Source organism: Caretta caretta, chromosome 24 (genome assembly GCF_965140235.1).
Source record: "Caretta caretta isolate rCarCar2 chromosome 24, rCarCar1.hap1, whole genome shotgun sequence".
NCBI classification, from domain to species: domain Eukaryota; kingdom Metazoa; phylum Chordata; order Testudines; family Cheloniidae; genus Caretta; species Caretta caretta.
Genome location: NC_134229.1, coordinates 9,017,671 through 9,034,297, shown reverse-complemented (window position 1 = coordinate 9,034,297; position 16,627 = coordinate 9,017,671). Strand labels below are relative to the sequence as shown.

Sequence of the window (16,627 nt, the reverse complement as noted above, 5' to 3'; positions counted from 1 at the left end):
TGCAAAGAGAGAGCTCGGTTTAAGCAGACTATTCAGTATTTTAGCTACATGTAGCTGCATTCTTTACTATCCTCCTAATGTATTAGCTGGCTAGACACACAACCTGGGATTCCAAAAAAGTGGAGGCATCTTATCTCTAAGTGCTTGTACGATTGTCTTAAGAGCATGTGTGCTATGGGCAGTTTTTTGTATGATGTTCATACCAAGTTGTATCCTACTGTGTCACCTACTATTATGATGAGGCCATTTGATTACAGAACTCTTTAAAACTCCTAATTTCAAATGGTTTTAGTTCCTTCACTGTAATCACTGTTGAGGTGAGGTTCTCTTTCAAGGGCTTCATCCAAGTCCTTTTAGAATTTGATGTAAGCAGGACCTCTGGTTAAACCAGTGAATGGTAAGAGCTGTAAGACTGTCGAAGACCAGCCATATACATAATCATTTGTGAAAGTATAAATGTGTCAGACCATCTATTTAACTGAATGAACTGGTATTTTAACTCTTTGGAGGTAATATCTTTTTGTTTCTTAAGACAGCTATAAGCAAATAGCAAAGGTAGTTTGTTTTTACTGTTTACAAATGGTCAGTAAAGCATTAGGCCTGTGACCAGAGCGCAAGCTTGGGAGCTAGCAACTCAAGTTCTAATCCTGGCTCCGCGTTGATATTATGTAGCCCTGGCCAAGTCACAGGAGTCTAAAGTTAGGCATCCAAATCCCTGTTCAACTTAAAGCAACTGTTTGAAAACTTGAAATCCGTAACCTCTTGGTATCAAGTTTTTCCAATCTGCACCATGGAGAAGATATGAAGTATCTGCCTCTCAGGACAAGGACATTGGATTACTTAATATGCTTTAAGTACAAGCCTGCTCATAAAACACTCACTTGTGAGTAGTCTTTACAAGTCTAATTTTCCTGGGTAGTGCTTAAATAGGGGGGCAATAGGCACAGTAGTCAGCAATGAAACTGATGGTACCATGGATGTTTTTCCCTTCTGGAATTACTTGTGAGGAAAGGTTGGAGCCCTGTGTTATTACTTAGCTGATGTCATTTAGCACTTGCTCCATTTTCCTCCAGGGCAGATTGGAAGAGGCCCTGGAGGTTTTTCGCCTTCTTCTGTAGCATGGGGCACGGGTCACTTGCTGGAGGATTGTCTGCTCCTTGAAGTCTTTAAACCACGATTTGAGGACTTCAGTAGCTCAGACATAGGTGAGAGGTTTTTCGGAGGAGTGGGTGGGTGAGATTCTATGGCCTGCATTGTGCAGGAGGTCCGACTAGATGATCATAATGGTCCCTTCTGACCTTAGTATCTATGAATCTATATGGTGTTATTAAAAATTGTAAAAAGAAAAGGAGTACTTGTGGCACCTTAGAGACTAACCAATTTATTTGAGCATGAGCTTTCGTGAGCTACAGCTCACTTCATCAGATGCATACCGTGGAAACTGCAGCAGACTTTATATATACACAGAGAATATGAAACAATACCTCCTCCCACCCCACTGTCCTGCTGGTAATAGCTTATCTAAAGTGATCAACAGGTGGGCCATTTCCAGCACAAATCCAGGTTTTCTCACCCTCCACCCCCCCACACAAATTCACTCTCCTACTGGTGCTAGCCCATCACCTTCAGCCCCCAACTAAAACCCCTCCAACGCATTATTAAGGATCTACAACCTATCCTAAAGGATGACCCAACACTCTCACAAGTCTTGGGAGACAGGCCAGTCCTTGCCTACAGACAGCCCCCCAACCTGAAGCAAATACTCACCAACAACCACATACCACACAACAGAACCACTAACCCAGGAACTTATCCTTGCAACAAAGCCCGTTGCCAATTGTGCCCACATATCTATTCAGGGGACACCATCACAGGGCCTAATAACATCAGCCACACTATCAGAGGCTCGTTCACCTGCACATCCACCAATGTGATATATGCCATCATGTGCCAGCAATGCCCCTCTGCCATGTACATTGGTCAAACTGGACAGTCTCTACGTAAAAGAATAAATGGACACAAATCAGATGTCAAGAATTATAACATTCATAAACCAGTCGGAGAACACTTCAATCTCTCTGGTCACGCAATCACAGACATGAAGGTCGCTATCTTAAAACAAAAAAACTTCAAATCCAGACTCCAGCGAGAAACTGCTGAATTGGAATTCATTTGCAAAGTGGATACTATTAATTTAGGCTTAAATAGAGACTGGGAGTGGCTAAGTCATTATGCAAGGTAGCCTGTTTCCTCTTGTTTTTTCCTACCCCCCCCCCCCACCCCCAGATGTTCTGGTTTAACTTGGATTTAAACTTGGAGAGTGGTCAGTTTAGATGAGCTATTACCAGCAGGAGAGTGAGTTTGTGTGTGTATGGGGGTGGGGGGGATGTGAGAAAACCTGGATTTATGCAGGAAATAGCCCGACTTGATTATGTAGAGTTGTCACTTTGGATGGGCTAGCACCAGCAGGAGAGTGAATTTGTGTGGGGGGGTGGAGGGTGAGAAAACCTGGATTTGTGCTGGAAATGGCCCACCTGTTGATCACTTTAGATAAGCTATTACCAGCAGGACAGTGGGGTGGGAGGAGGTATTGTTTCATATTCTCTGTGTATATATAAAGTCTGCTGCAGTTTCCACGGTATGCATCTGATGAAGTGAGCTGTAGCTCACGAAAGCTCATGCTCAAATAAATTGGTTAGTCTCTAAGGTGCCACAAGTACTCCTTTTCTTTTTGCAAATACAGACTAACACGGCTGTTCCTCTGAAACCTGTCATTAAAAATTGTGTTTTCATTGCACCTGGGATTGGATTAAAAGGTGAGCTAAAAGTTCTTACCTATCATGATACAAATGCATGGCCCGTTTTCTCCATCAGTTGTTGGTATTCCAGGCTGTTGGGGCTGCCCATGTTGTTTGAGTAAGCGTGCACCTCTAAGCGTGCACCTCTATTAAATGACTAAATGTTGATATTTTTCTGAAATGCATTGCAGTTCAGCTTCAAGATAAATTGAAAGGCTGTTCATGCCTACAACCATGTAGCTCTTAATTTTGCCAAGCTTACAGTCATGCCAAGTCATTCCAAACTGATGCTACACTAACGCTTTGCAGAGTGCTTATGTAATAAGTTGCAAAACTGATCACATGGTAAGCAAAGAGACTGCATCTCAAAACAGTTTTATTTTCCCAAGTGTCAGTTTTTATTAATACTTCAGCTGTTAGCATGTAACAAGTTGTGTAAGTGCAATGCTGGCCTAGTAATAAGATCTCGTTACAGCTGCTAAACTCTTGTGGAGAATGGTGGGCAGGAAAGGAACGCTGCACTTTTCGGTTAGAATGACCAGGCTTGGGAATAAGTAATGTAACAGTGAGGTTTTGCTCTGTATCACCTCATGGTGTTAAATCATGTAACTGAATTGCCAGATACTGGAATAGGATATCATCAAACCTAGTTCCATAGTAAATAAGCAGGAAACACTGGAGATCAGCAGCTCCAGAGCAAAACAGATGAGGCAACTGTTAACTCATCTATCTGAAATGAAGGGGGTTCCTGTTGCAAGGGCAGATGAACTTGGCAGGTAAGTAGTATTTTCACATGCATTACAACAACCTGAAGCCTTTGCCTTCAGCATGTCTCCATCTAAGCACAGACCCTCTACAATTAAAAGCATCCTGCTCAGCCAGTACAGGACCCTATAAAGCAAACTTCGGTCACCCACCCTGAACCACACTGTCAGTCACTGAAAGGGCAGCAGCAGGTCTGCCTACCTCGATTCAAGTTTGCAACTCCAGTCTTCCACTGCTCCTGGATATTCCAAATGTGATGGCTTGGAAAGATTTCTGTCCTTGGATTAGTGCAATGCCCTCTACAAGGAACTTAAATGGACGCAGAATATAGTTTCCTGCTTACAGTGTTCCCTGATGTGAGCATGGTAAACATGCCCACAATTTAAGACGTTTTAGGTAACATCCCTGTACAGTCTCTCTGGGAGCTGGGTACATTCCATGACCTATTTCCAGAAGTGTTTGTACTATTTTAAGTTAATCTGTATGTACAGCTGGATCACTAGATAAAAGTGCTTTCTAAGCACAGAGGGAGTAGTATGGGGCTTGTACTGACAGAAGCAGGACGAGTGCAAGACAAGATGTCCAACTGCTAGACTTAAAGGCCAGTAAGGTGTGTGTAGAGTAGGAGACCCCACTGTTGTCCATCCCTCATCTGTTTCTGCATTAGAGGGTCTATATAGCACCTACGCTGCAGCTGTGACTAAGGGAATGTCTTATAAATGTGCTATGCTTATAGGATAGAACAGGTACAGCCTTCTATCAATGATGCTGAAGTCATGGCCAGGCCCCTGGCAATTGTGAAAGGTAAGTTTACCAGCACAAAGCGGATGCTCCATTAAATCCTGGCCTCTTCCAGAAGAGGCTCATATAAATCTGCACCAACCATTAAAAGTAGTTAATTTCTCAGAGGAACATCTGACTCCCTGTGAACCTCAAATACTCTGACCCTTTGCTTGTTCAGTAAAGATAAAAGAGAGATTTTCTTCTAGTACACCACCAGTTTTAGATGTCCCACGCAGAGTACGTTTTCAAGCTTAAAATACGTAAACTTGTTTCAACATGTTTATTTCATTTACAAAACTTGTATAACTCAGGGTTGCTCAGAGCACTAAGCTCTGGTAGAAATAAATGATTTACACCGTGCATATGAAAGACTATATGGATGCACCAGGCTCAAGCAATTCTTCAGATTTCATTCAAAGCCACTGTAAAGAGATTTTAAAAGGTCAGGTTGTTTGAAGACAAGTCAGTTACACAAGAAGCACACACAAACTAGAGTCAACATCAATAAGCGTGAAAGACAGATTTGGGTGTTTTAGGTGTTACACACAGTGCTTGATAAAAGGCAGTTGCCCAAGACAAGTGGAAAACTGGTGAACAGGTAAGTCAGCAGCAGATCTCTTCCCTAGGAACCTTTGTCTAGTAATGGCTTCATACCCTGGCCACCGAAACAAAGCAACCAGGTCCAAGATTTAGCCAACCTCAAATACCTTAGAAGCTGTCCCTTGGTGCAGAAAAGAGTTTTCTAGAATAAATGCTTTCCCCCTTTTCGCCAGAACTATGCATTCATGCCCCCAGTTTCTTCCAAGCTATGACACCAAGCAGAAATATTGTTCCAATAGCAGAGCAACACAACTTTTAAAAAAAAAAAAAGGCAATCTACAAACCCCCCCTACCCCCCAAAAAGGGGCCAGAAGGAAGCTCAACTCCCATGGCAGTTAGAAGCTTGAGGGCAGAAGATGGCCTTCAGTTACAATACATTTGTCAGTTTGAGTGACGTGTACAACTTTTGGCAAGTTACCGGATCAGATGTGCTATGTCCCAGTTGGTTTCTACGGACAGAGGTCCTTCCACTTCAACTCCTTTCTCGGTCACTATGGCAAGTTCGTACTAAGGAGGAGGAGATCAACAATTAGAATTTCCAGTAAGCCCTAACTAATGCAAATGAAATCTGAGATTGCAAGTGCTTTGACATTGGGTAAATGATAGTTTGCGACCAAAAAATGAATATCTGAAGTTCACCTTTCACTGAAGAAATTTGCTTTAGTATAACTACTCAGTTAGTGTCACATTCAATTACCTTCACCTAGTGCTTTACCTTTCGCCCAGCAGAAGCAGAGGTCATGCACAGCTAACTGAAGGACTGGATTATAACCAAAAGTCTGAGCCCTGACACTCCTTATCTGAAGTCAGTTAGCAGGAGCTACCCACTCTAAGCAGCAACGTCAATTCCCAGATCCCAAATGTTCAGAGAAACATCAGCTAATTTGGTGTATTTTGCCTACTTAAATATCCTTACAGAAACTTGAGACAGAGTTTCTTTGCCAGTTCTGTCTGGTAGTTGGCAAACTGCATTTTGCTGTTGCTAGGGATGGAGGATCCACTGCAAGTCTTGAAAAGCTGGATTTCCAAGATCAGAGCAGGGAACAAGGACTGAGCTCTCTTCCCACCTTTGCTAACAACCCGTGACGTGGGCAAGTCACATCTCAAACAAATATACTCCCCATTTCACTACCTCACAAAGATGCTGTGAGGCTTAGCAGCTCTAAACCACTCTGAAGTCAGGGGAAGGAAGTTGCTATAAGACAGCAGAGTATCATGACTGAAGATGAATCACACAAACTTAGAGGCTACACTCTGCATGTCAGTTGAGCCAGCACAACAGGTACTGTAGTTCCTGAAGGATGACCAGGAAACACCAAGGTAGGATACTTACTCTGTTAAATGATCTGGCATCTCTGTAGTACAGGATTTTCATGCAGCGCTCAATCAGGTCCCGGGCCTCGTCCTTCGTCAGGACGGGTTTCTTCTCTAAGACTTCTCTCATTAATGGCTGCATTTAAAAAATAAATAAATAAATAAAGCATCTTCCATAACAACTCAGTTCCACGAGGCTGAATTTGCAGTTAAAGCAAGAGAGCAGCATGCACTAGTCACAGCACGTCATTAGCAGAGAACTCAAGCCTCTGACTCACACGTCCCTGCTCTTGCCACTAACCTGTGCTGCTTCTCTCTACAGTTCCCAGTCTATGTTCTACCAGCACTTACCTGAGCTAGGTAAGCTCCATAGCCAGTAGCGAGTGTAGGGTCTTCATAGGCAACACCCAACATGTCAACGTACCCTAGAAAACTGAACACAGAATGATGAACACAGAATCATTCCTGGGTGCACAGAAGAAACATCAGCATCTGGGACAATTCCTGGTGGTGTAACCAGCTTACAAAGGAAACTCCAGCACAAGTTGACAAAGCAAACACCCCTCAGGCTAGCCAAGAAAAAGGTGAAGTCCAGCTGATACTCTAGGCACACAGGCAACCAAAGGAAGGAAAGTTCAGGGGCTCCTGTTTTAACAGATAGTTCTTTCGAGGGCAAGCATCAAACAAACTTCCAGTCTACTACTCAAAAGAACAGCTTGGGATCAGGGTATTTTCTAGCCTTCAGGTACACGGCTTACTCTTTTTAAAATACCCTCTAGTATTGCCCTCTGTAGCAGACTGCATTAGAGCGGGATGTGTGCTGCTAGACTGAGGGTCAGCTCCTCTGTGAAGTGGTTTAGAAAAAAAGCCATCAGTAAGTATGGAATGGGAGCTCTCTCTCCTAGACAGGCTGTCCCTGACAAGAAGCAAGGAGAAGGCTGTAAAATGAGTGCCCAAGGAGGGGAAGTGCATTTGATCTATGGGACACCAAGGGCCACAATGGCAGGAGCATGCAGCTGTGTATCAAAAGGCAGGCCTCACCTGCACACACACACAGGGGAAGCAATTACACAGTCAGTTGCAACAACTGCATATGCACATTATATAGGCAGTCATGTGCCCCAGTACTGAAAATCTGCAATGGAAAGGAAAAACAGATCTATGCACCATGATACAAGATATAGTCTGACCTGAAAGAGGCAGAAAATTAATGCCCCAAGACCTCAGATTAGCTAGTAACAAAAGTTTGATCAGCTAAGACCACATTGAAAGCCCTTTCCTATGCTTTACAAACATTTTTAGATCTTTCAGATTTACTGTTTGTCCTTGCTTAAATCAAGCCCTGAGCTTTATTCTACCAGGGACTATAACTGACACCAATTTCTATCGTGCGGTGAGTGGATCAAGTCCCTGAAGTGGGCATGTAGCAGAGAAGTAACGCTACACATCTCAAATGGTTTGTGCAGGACTCACCTCTCCCCATTGTAAAAGCCTCCAATAACAACAGTATTCCAGAGTGGATTCATCTTGGATCTCCGGCTGTACATGGCTCGGGTCAGCCAGGAATGAATGGCCTTTGGACTGTAACTGTGACCATCTCCCAACAGCTCCTCATCAATTCTAGTTTAGAGAAGAGTTTTAGACAACTTAGAAAAACCTACCAACCATATGACATTATTTAGATTTAACCACAGCCCCCACCCCTGCCAGCCAGGCTAGCAATAAGACAATATGCCCTATATACTAAATCCTCACAGGCTGTTAAAGCAAAAACACATCTCTGCATTCTTACAGCTCATCAGCCATAGATCTAAAGTAAATGAAGGGTAACTGGAGAGACCTGTTGATAGGTCCAGTGAATCTCCAACAAAGGGCCTGTGAGGAGTGATTTGTAGTACAGAATTTGCAATTTCCTTCTTGGGGTGAAGGAGACTGCAGATCAAGAATCAATAGCCCTGTATTAACCTCCAGCTAGTCTGCATGCTCAAAGCCAGCTAAGTAGGAGTGGTAGTGGTGGGACCTTATGGGATGGAGACAAGTTTGCACTCTTAGGGACAGATGGACAAAGAGCTCACACTTAAAATGACACACCGGGTTTTAGCATCTCTGGAGCTAATTCATTTTGTAAACACTAATTTGGGGTATTTGTGTTACTTTCATTTAAAATATTTTGTTTTAGTGTTAATGAAAGATGCTAGACTGGCAAACCCTAGAGAGCATAAGAATGGGCATACTGGGTCAGACCAATGCTCCATCTAGCCCAGTATCCTGTCTTGCAACAGGGGTCAGTGCCAGATGCTTCAGATGGCATGAACAGAACAGGGCAGTTATTGAGTGACCCATCGACCATCCCAGCTTCTGGCTATCAAAACTTTTAGGTACACCCAGAGCATAGGGTTGCATCCCTGACCATCTTGGTTAATAGCCATCAATGGACCTATCCTCCAGGAACTTATCTAATTCTGCTTTGATTCTAGTTGTACTTTTAGTCTTCACAACAATCCCTGACAAGATCCGCAAGTTTACTGTGCGTTGTGTGAAGAAGTTCTTCCTTTTGCTTTTAAGCCTACAGCCTATTATTTTCATTGGAAGACCCCTAGTTCTTGTTTTATGTGAAGGGGTAAATAACACTTCCCTATTCATTTTCTTCACACCATTTATGATTTGACAGAACTCTAGCATATTCCCCCTCAGTCATCTCTTTCCCATGGTGAACAGCCCCAGTCTTTTTAATCTCTCCTCCTAAGGAAGCAGTTCCCTGCTCCTAATTATTTTTGTTGCCCTTCTCTGTACTTTTTCCAAATCTCATATCTTTTTTGAGATGGAGCAACCAGAACTGCACACAGTATTCAAGATGTGGGCGTACCACGATTTATATATTGGAATTATGATATTTTCTGTCTTATCTATCCTAGGGGTCGGCAACCTTTCAGAAGTGGTACGCCGAGTCTTCATTTATTCACATTAAGGTTTCATGTGCCAGTAATACATTTTAACGCTTTTTAGAAGGTCTCTCTCTAAGTCTATATATTATATAACTAAACTACTGTCGTATGTAAAGTAAACAAAGTTTTCAAAATGTTTAAGACGCTTCATTTAAAATTAAATTAAAATGCTGATCTTGCGCCACCGGCCCACTCAGCCCGCTGCCGGCCTGGGGTTCCGTTCACGTAGGCCAGTCGCAGGCTGAGCTGGGCCTGCGGCCGGGACCCCGGCTGAGAAGGGGCCGGCAGCCAGAACCCCAGACCAGCAGTGGGCTGAGCGGCTCAGCCCACTCCCAGTCTGGGATTCCGTCCACCGGCTCCTGCCAGCCAGGGTCCTGGCTGCCAGCCCCGCTCAGTCCGCTGCCAGTCTGGGATCCCAGCCCTGCCCACATAGAGTGGGTACCTACCTTCTCTTCCTCTCTCTCTGCGCTGATCTGAGGGTGGGAGTGCACTGAGCACAGGGCTGGGGGTGAAGGAGCAGGCTAGGGGTTGGGGTGTAGGGTCTGGCCAGGAGCTAGAATGAGGGAGGGGGCTCAGGGTTGGGGCAGGAGGTTTGGGTGTGGAGTGCTTACCTGGGCAACTCCCATTTGGTGCGAGGGGTGCAGGTGGGAATGGGGGAGGGGTGCAGGAGCTCCCATGTGGTGCGAGAGGTGGGGGTGGGAATATGGGGGTGCAAGAATGCTAATGGATTGGCGAGGCATGATTTCCCTTTACAAAAGGTGTGTTGATTAAATCTTCCCCAACATATTGTGTTCATCTATGTATCTGATCATTCTGTTATTTACTACAGTAAAGTCCAGTGGAGCCAAGTCTAGGTATCCACAGCATAGGCAGAACAGTGCAAGCTTGCTCTGCCTGGGAAATTGGGCTCCCTCTAATGCAGAGAGGGAAGGCCTGTTTCCATGGGTCAGCAGAGGAGAAATACTTACACCATCTGGTCAATAACCTGCTTGAGGTACTGGAAATCAGCGTAGTCCCCAGATGCGCCCAGCACAGTGTTATCATTCACTTTCATGATCCTGGAAATGTTACGAAACCGGGCCAGAGAGCCATAGGAGCCCAGCATGTCTGCAGCGATGATCACACCACCGTCAAACTTCACTCCCAGCACCGAGGTGCCTGTCACCATGGGATTCCTGGGGGGACAAACAAAACCATCAGCACTCCCCGCGCTGGACAGCCAACAGCAGCATTACTCTTCTAACGGCCCTTACTCCTCTCCCGAGCCTGACTCGCGGATACAGACTGTAATTCTGCTCCAAATGAACCCTACAGCCACACCTTCCCCTCCCCAATGGGGGTTGGGCCAGGGGCTGCTGATTACATGGGGATCAATGGGTCACAGAGCACGATGGCAGGGCAGCACAGGCACGTACAATAGGGGCTGTGGAAACACCAGCCTCCAGGGATCCTGGGGGCGGGGGGGGGCAACCCTGTTCACCCCTTTCCCAGAAGACCCCAACGTTGTCCCCTCCTTAGCAAAAGAAAGCAATTCACCCGGGTCTGCCAGGCTTTCAGCCATCTCCCCCAAATCTCTCCCTTCCCCACAGGGCCACGTGGGTGGGGTTAGCCCAGCCGCCGTCCCCTTCCCCAGGCCCTCCCCTGTCTCCCCCCAGGCCCTTGTCCTCCCCTCCCCCCAGCCAGGCCCCCTCCTCCCCACCTCTCTCAGCCCCGCTTCGCCGCGGCTCCGCTCCCCCCGCCCCGCATGAGGCCGCGGCCCGAACCGAACCGAAAGCGGCTCCCGGTCACTCACTGGGTCCGCGTGAGGGGGCCCCCGGCCCCGGCCAGGAGCTCCAGGCCCGGGCCGGCCGCGCTGGGGCAGGGCAGGCTGTACAGCTCCCCCGGGGCCGGGCCCCCGGCCCAGAACGGCAGCGGCAGCCGCATCCCCCCGGCTTCCATCTTAGTCACTCCGGCGCGGACTGAGTCTGTGCAACGCGCAGGCGCAGCAGCCACTATCCGCTCCCGCGCGCCGTACGCCGCCATCTTGAGCGTGGCCCCTACAGAAAACAGGCGAGTCCCATTGGGCGCCATCTTGGGTGCGGCGTGGGTGGGGACTGGCTCCCAGCTCCTCCTCCGAGGGCCTATGGGTGCAACCACCTTGAGCGAGGCCCTGATAGCAATAACCGCCTTGAAACAGCGACTCTTGGAGCTGTGACCTGCTCTCGTTCAGCGCCACGGTGTGTTAACTCTGAAACCTACTGATGGAAAATGCTATTCACTATTCCACTACTAGTCATTTCAGCAGGAATATTGCACTACCCTGGACTGGCTGTGGGGCTTGAGGGTAGTTGGGATACCAGAACTTCCCTGCCCAAAGCTATCCCCTATATTTGAATATGAGCCATATGTAAATATAATAATCATGTAACTGTGTTATTTGGATAATTAGCCATTGTAGTTATGACTGACCTAAGGATGACACCTTACCGCACATTCAGGGTTGCTCTTTTTGTGTGTTGCAGAACAAAACATTCCCAGCAGAATCCCAACATGATGCATCGCAAGGCGTGCCTCTACCAGTCAGAATATCATGACGTTTTCTGCAAATGAGTGCATACTGGTGTCACAGCATGGAGTGAAAACCCAGTGCCATCCATCATGTCACAACATCTCAGTGCAATACCCTGGCCAATCTAATTCTATTAAAAAACTTAGACCAGACAAATGAATTGAGAGCTAAATCCAAACCTTGGCATGAATGCAATTCCCCAACACTTAGCCCTCCTGTATGTTGGGGTTTGTCCCAGTTGCAGCCACTATTATAGGTGCAGGTTTCAGAGTAGAAGGCGTGTTAGTCTGTATCCCCAAAAAGAAAAGGAGTACTTGTGGCACCTTAGAGACTAGCTCACGAAAGCTTATGCTCAACTAAATTTGTTAGTCTCTAAGGTGCCACAAGTCCTCCTTTTCTTTTTGCTATAGTTGCATCAGTCTAAATTTAATGTAGGCAGGTATAGCTGCTATTTGCACTGGTGCAATTTACCCAGTTTGTTAGCATGAATAAGCTGCATTGGGGCCCCTGTATTGGTTTTGCACTTATGTATACTAGAAATTTGCACTGGGAAAATTACACTGTTGAATGGCCATGATGACTGAAATCCCATATGCGTTCAAGGCCTTAGTCCCAATTAATCTGAGCCCCAGCACACAGCACCACCCCCTTCGTTTGACTTTTGACAATGCAAATACAACCCAGCTGTCTTTCCGCCTCCCCTTTTGGGATCTCTTGTTTAAACTGCTCAGCATCCAATTAAGGGTTAGTCACTGCAATTTACAAAAAGCCAGCAATGTAGAATGACATCCCCCTTCCCTTGTGCCCCATTCACTCCTCACTGCGATGCTTTGTTCTGCCATCTACACACACAGAAAAGGAAGTGACAGCGGAGTGATCTGATTAAAGCTAACGAGCTGCTGATTACCCAGCCAGCAAACAATTTTGGAGACAGTGTGTTTCATGAACCACATGTCTGCCTGAATCACTCAGTGAAAATAATTTCCCGGGCTGATAATAAGAGCCAGCTTCTTTGAAAGACATTTTAGAGCCAAGTTACACATCATTTCTGTTCATTATGAGTTCCCACAGCAAACACAATGGTGGATGAAAGAAATGCAAGGCAAACTACGCACTGTGATGTGTGTTCTAGGAAGGAGCTGTCAGGAGGAAGGGCAGATTTGTGGATCAAGCATAGACGTCTTGAGACCTGGGTTCTGCCACAGATGTTCCATGTACCCACTCTGGGCCCAATCCCACTTCCACTGACTTTAGCAGGAATCCGTGCTGAGGGTTAAAGAGTGGGAGTTGTAGGACCCCTCAGATCCTTACTCCCAGATGCCTAAACACCTGGGTCAACATCCCTATTGACTAGTCTTAGGCCATGTCTACACTAGAGAGCTTACAGTGGCACAGCTGGACTGATGCAGCGGTGCCTCTGGAAAATGGCTCATGTAGCCGCTCTATGCCAACAGGAGAACGCTCTCCCCCCAGCATAATAAAACCACTTCCACGAGCTGTGTGGGCGGGAGAAGTTTTCCCACCGAAATAGAGCTGTGCACATTACAACTTATGCCGGGGAAATGTATGCCGCTCAGGGGGGCGTTTTTTAACACCCCTGAGCGACATAAGTTTTGCTGACATAAATGGCCGCATAGATATGGCCTGAGTGTTACCAGGTCAATGCAGGTTGAGGATATGCAGTGCTAGGGCAATAGATCTCCCTCTGTCTCAGTTTCCTCATTTGTAACATGTAGATAATTCTCAGCTACCTTCCAGGCTGGGCTGTGGCTGTGAAACTAAATTAATATTTGTAAAGATTCAAAGTAACCATTACTGTTACTTATATTGTGTGTTAGTGGGAATCGCAGGAATAGGTTCCATCAAAGGTTATTAATATTATTTTGTATGGCTGAGCCGCATGAACGCAAAATGAGCTTCATCCAAGGTCTTTAATCTCCCACCTTCCATCCCTTTGCCCTCTCAGCCCTTTACTTGTCAAGGGAGTCAGATGGAAATGTATGTCCATTTTGTCTCTGGCAGTGCCACCAGGGTGCACTAGAAAGAAGTGATTCTCTTCCTTCTCCTTTGGTAGAACCTATAATATTGGGGATTCCCAACAAACCTATTTCAGGCATCCATTGTGTTACTTACAGCTGGTCTACTGTGGGAACTTACATCATCATAGCCATAGGCACAGACTCCGTGGGTGCTCCGGGGCTGGAGCACCCACGGGGGAAAAGTGATGGGTGCTGAGCACCCACTGGCAACCCTCCTATCAGCTCCCCTTTTTCCCCCAGCGCCTCTTGCCTGCTGGCAGGCCCCACTGATCAGCACTTCCCCCTCTATCCCCGCACCTCCTGCCCGCCGTGATCAGCTGTTTCACAGTGGGCAGGAGGCTCTGGAGGGGGAAGGAGCGAGGGTGCCGCACGCTCGGGAGGCGGAATGGGGCGGAAAGAGGCGGTGAAGGAAGAGGTGGGGTGGGGGCAGGGGCTTGGGAGAAGGGGTGGGGGCAGGAAGAGGTGGAGAAGGGGTGGGGCCTTGGGGAAGGGACAGAGTGAGGGTGGGGCCTGGGCAGAGCGACATAAGCACCCCCGGCACATTGGAAAGTCGGCACCTGTGATCATAGCTACATCTCTCAGAAATGTGGAGAGATATACCTATGCCAGCCTAACCTCCTGGTGTAGACGGCACTAGCTTGATGGAAGAATTCTTCCACTGACCTAGCTACCACCTCTTGGGGAGGTGGATTACCTACACCAACAGAAGAATCCCTCCTGTCGCTGTCATGTCTACACTGAAGTGCTGCAGCTGTACCGCAGGAACAGTTTAAATATAGACTGAATCTATGGCAGTAGAAATCCCCTAGTATCTTCCATAGTTAAGAATCTTCCAGAATTTCTACTGTAAATTGGCAGAATACAATAAAGTAGCTGTGAGAAATCCCAGAGGGATGAAAGGTGACATATCTGTTAGTCAGTATATTTCAATGAATCAGCTAATGTGCCCTCTACTGGAAGGAATCAGAACTGCTCAACTGTGTGTCATAACTCCTATACTGCATACCATGAATAGTGGATAGAGCAATGGACAGGGATTCAGGAGACCTGGGTTCTAATACCTGGCTCTGCCACTAGCCTTCTGGGTGACCTATGGCAAACTGAAGTGGCACTTCCCCTCCCTGTGCCTCAGTTTCTCCATATGCAAAATGAGGATACTGCTACTTGTTTGTAAAGCAGTTTGAGATTGTAGCAGGGTGGCTATCCTGCTCCTAAAATAGAAGGGGTTAAAAGCAGCCTTGGAGAGGGCTGTGGCTGGGGATTGCTGACTGGGGAAGCAGCCGCAGCTGGGCCACGCCCCAATCAGGCCCCAGCTGGCCTGTATAAAAAGGCTGTGAGCCAGAGACCCAAGGAGTTTCTCTTCAGGCTGGGAGATAACAGGGCCTGCCTGGGTACTGAGGGTGGTACAGTGCTGGGGAAGGAGTAGGATGAGCGGGGGCGCTCCAGGCTGGCAACTCCCCAGGCTGTAAGGCCTGGTCCAAGGCCCATAGAGGTACTGGGAGGCAGAGGAAAGCAACAGGTCCGAACCCCCTTGCCTATGATGAGTGGCCTTTACACTGCAGTCTGCCTCAGGGAGCAGAGGCTTGCTGATGACTGGCAGTAGTGCAGACTGAGGCAAGGTGTGGATAGTGGGTTGGGGGGGTCCCTCAGGAAGGGGAGACCTAGAGGCAGAGTCTGGGGGTACTGCCAGGGGGCAGAACCCCAGAGAAAGGGGCACTGGGGTCTGTGAGGGACATGGGGGAGCAGAGCTGTGGCGGATCACCGGCCTACAGATAGTGCTCCGGTGGCTGGATGAGCTAATTCCTGATGACAGGAGGCGCAGCAGGGGTGAGTCTACTCCTTTACAGAGATCTACTGATTATAAGAGCTAGGTATTATTATTCTAGCTCAAGTGGCTAGGGCTATGTTTCAGGAGTAGTAGATCTGAGTTCTTTACTTGCCCCCTCATTGGATTTCCAAGAGGCCATCATGTGCTGCATTATGGTACTTGCAAAATCTATGGATTATTTACAATGTTTTTTCTTCCCAAAATAGTAACAAATGGTAAAACTCTTTGTAATTGATTGAGTAGCAAAATAAAAGCTCTTTTGGAGACTATTGTTTGGTTTTTTTTTTCTTGGGGTGAATGGATGTGGTGGTAAATATGGTACTTCTGTATGATATTGCCATGTTACCATGATAGCAAAGGACCTACATTTTACATGAGTGGAACAGTTAATTTTTTTATCAATTCAAATTCATGTCAAAATCCCTGCACACATTTGCTTGGGCTCATAAAAGAAATTGAGCACTGTATTACTAAAGAAATATTTCAAAAGGTTCATAGACCACGTGGCGATAACAGCAAAATATTGACTCAGTTTATCATCAGCAGTCTTTGAGCCATGGCAAGGGTCCAGATGAAAGTCCAAAAATCCCCTGGGGAGTGAAAGTCACTTAAACAGGTACTTTCACGAAGGGCTTGTCTACCATTGAACAGTTACAATGGCACAGTTGTGCCGTGATAGCACTTCATGTAGACCAGTGGTTCTCAAACTTTTGTACTGGTGACCCCTTTCACATAGCAAGCCTCTGAGTGTGACCCCCATAATAAATTAAAAACACTTTTTAATATTTTTTTAATATATATTTAACACCATTATAAATGCTGGAGACAAAGTGGGGTTTGGGATGGAGGCTGACAGCTCATGACCAGCCCTCTGTGGAGAAAGAAGTGGTTCAGGACTATTTAGAAAAGCTGGATGAGCACAAATCCATGGGGCCGGATGCGCTGCATCCGAGAGTGCTAAAGGAGTTGGCGGATGTGATTGCAGAGCCATTGGCCATTATCTTTGA

At 46.6% G+C, this 16,627-nt stretch overlaps 1 protein-coding gene across 1 annotated transcript; it reads right to left on the bottom strand.

Moving 5' to 3' along the window:
- Nucleotides 1-4,612: 4,612 nt before the first annotated feature.
- Nucleotides 4,613-11,176, bottom strand: PSMB4 (proteasome 20S subunit beta 4). Its single transcript, XM_048828477.2, has 7 exons — nt 10,998-11,176; nt 10,174-10,380; nt 7,734-7,880; nt 6,612-6,693; nt 6,280-6,396; nt 5,365-5,453; nt 4,613-4,768 (listed from the first exon to the last, which is right to left on the bottom strand). The coding sequence occupies exons 1-7, from the start codon at nt 11,141-11,143 to the stop codon at nt 4,756-4,758; spliced, it is 801 nt and encodes a 266-aa protein (XP_048684434.1). The 5' UTR covers nt 11,144-11,176; the 3' UTR covers nt 4,613-4,755.
- Nucleotides 11,177-16,627: the final 5,451 nt, after the last annotated feature.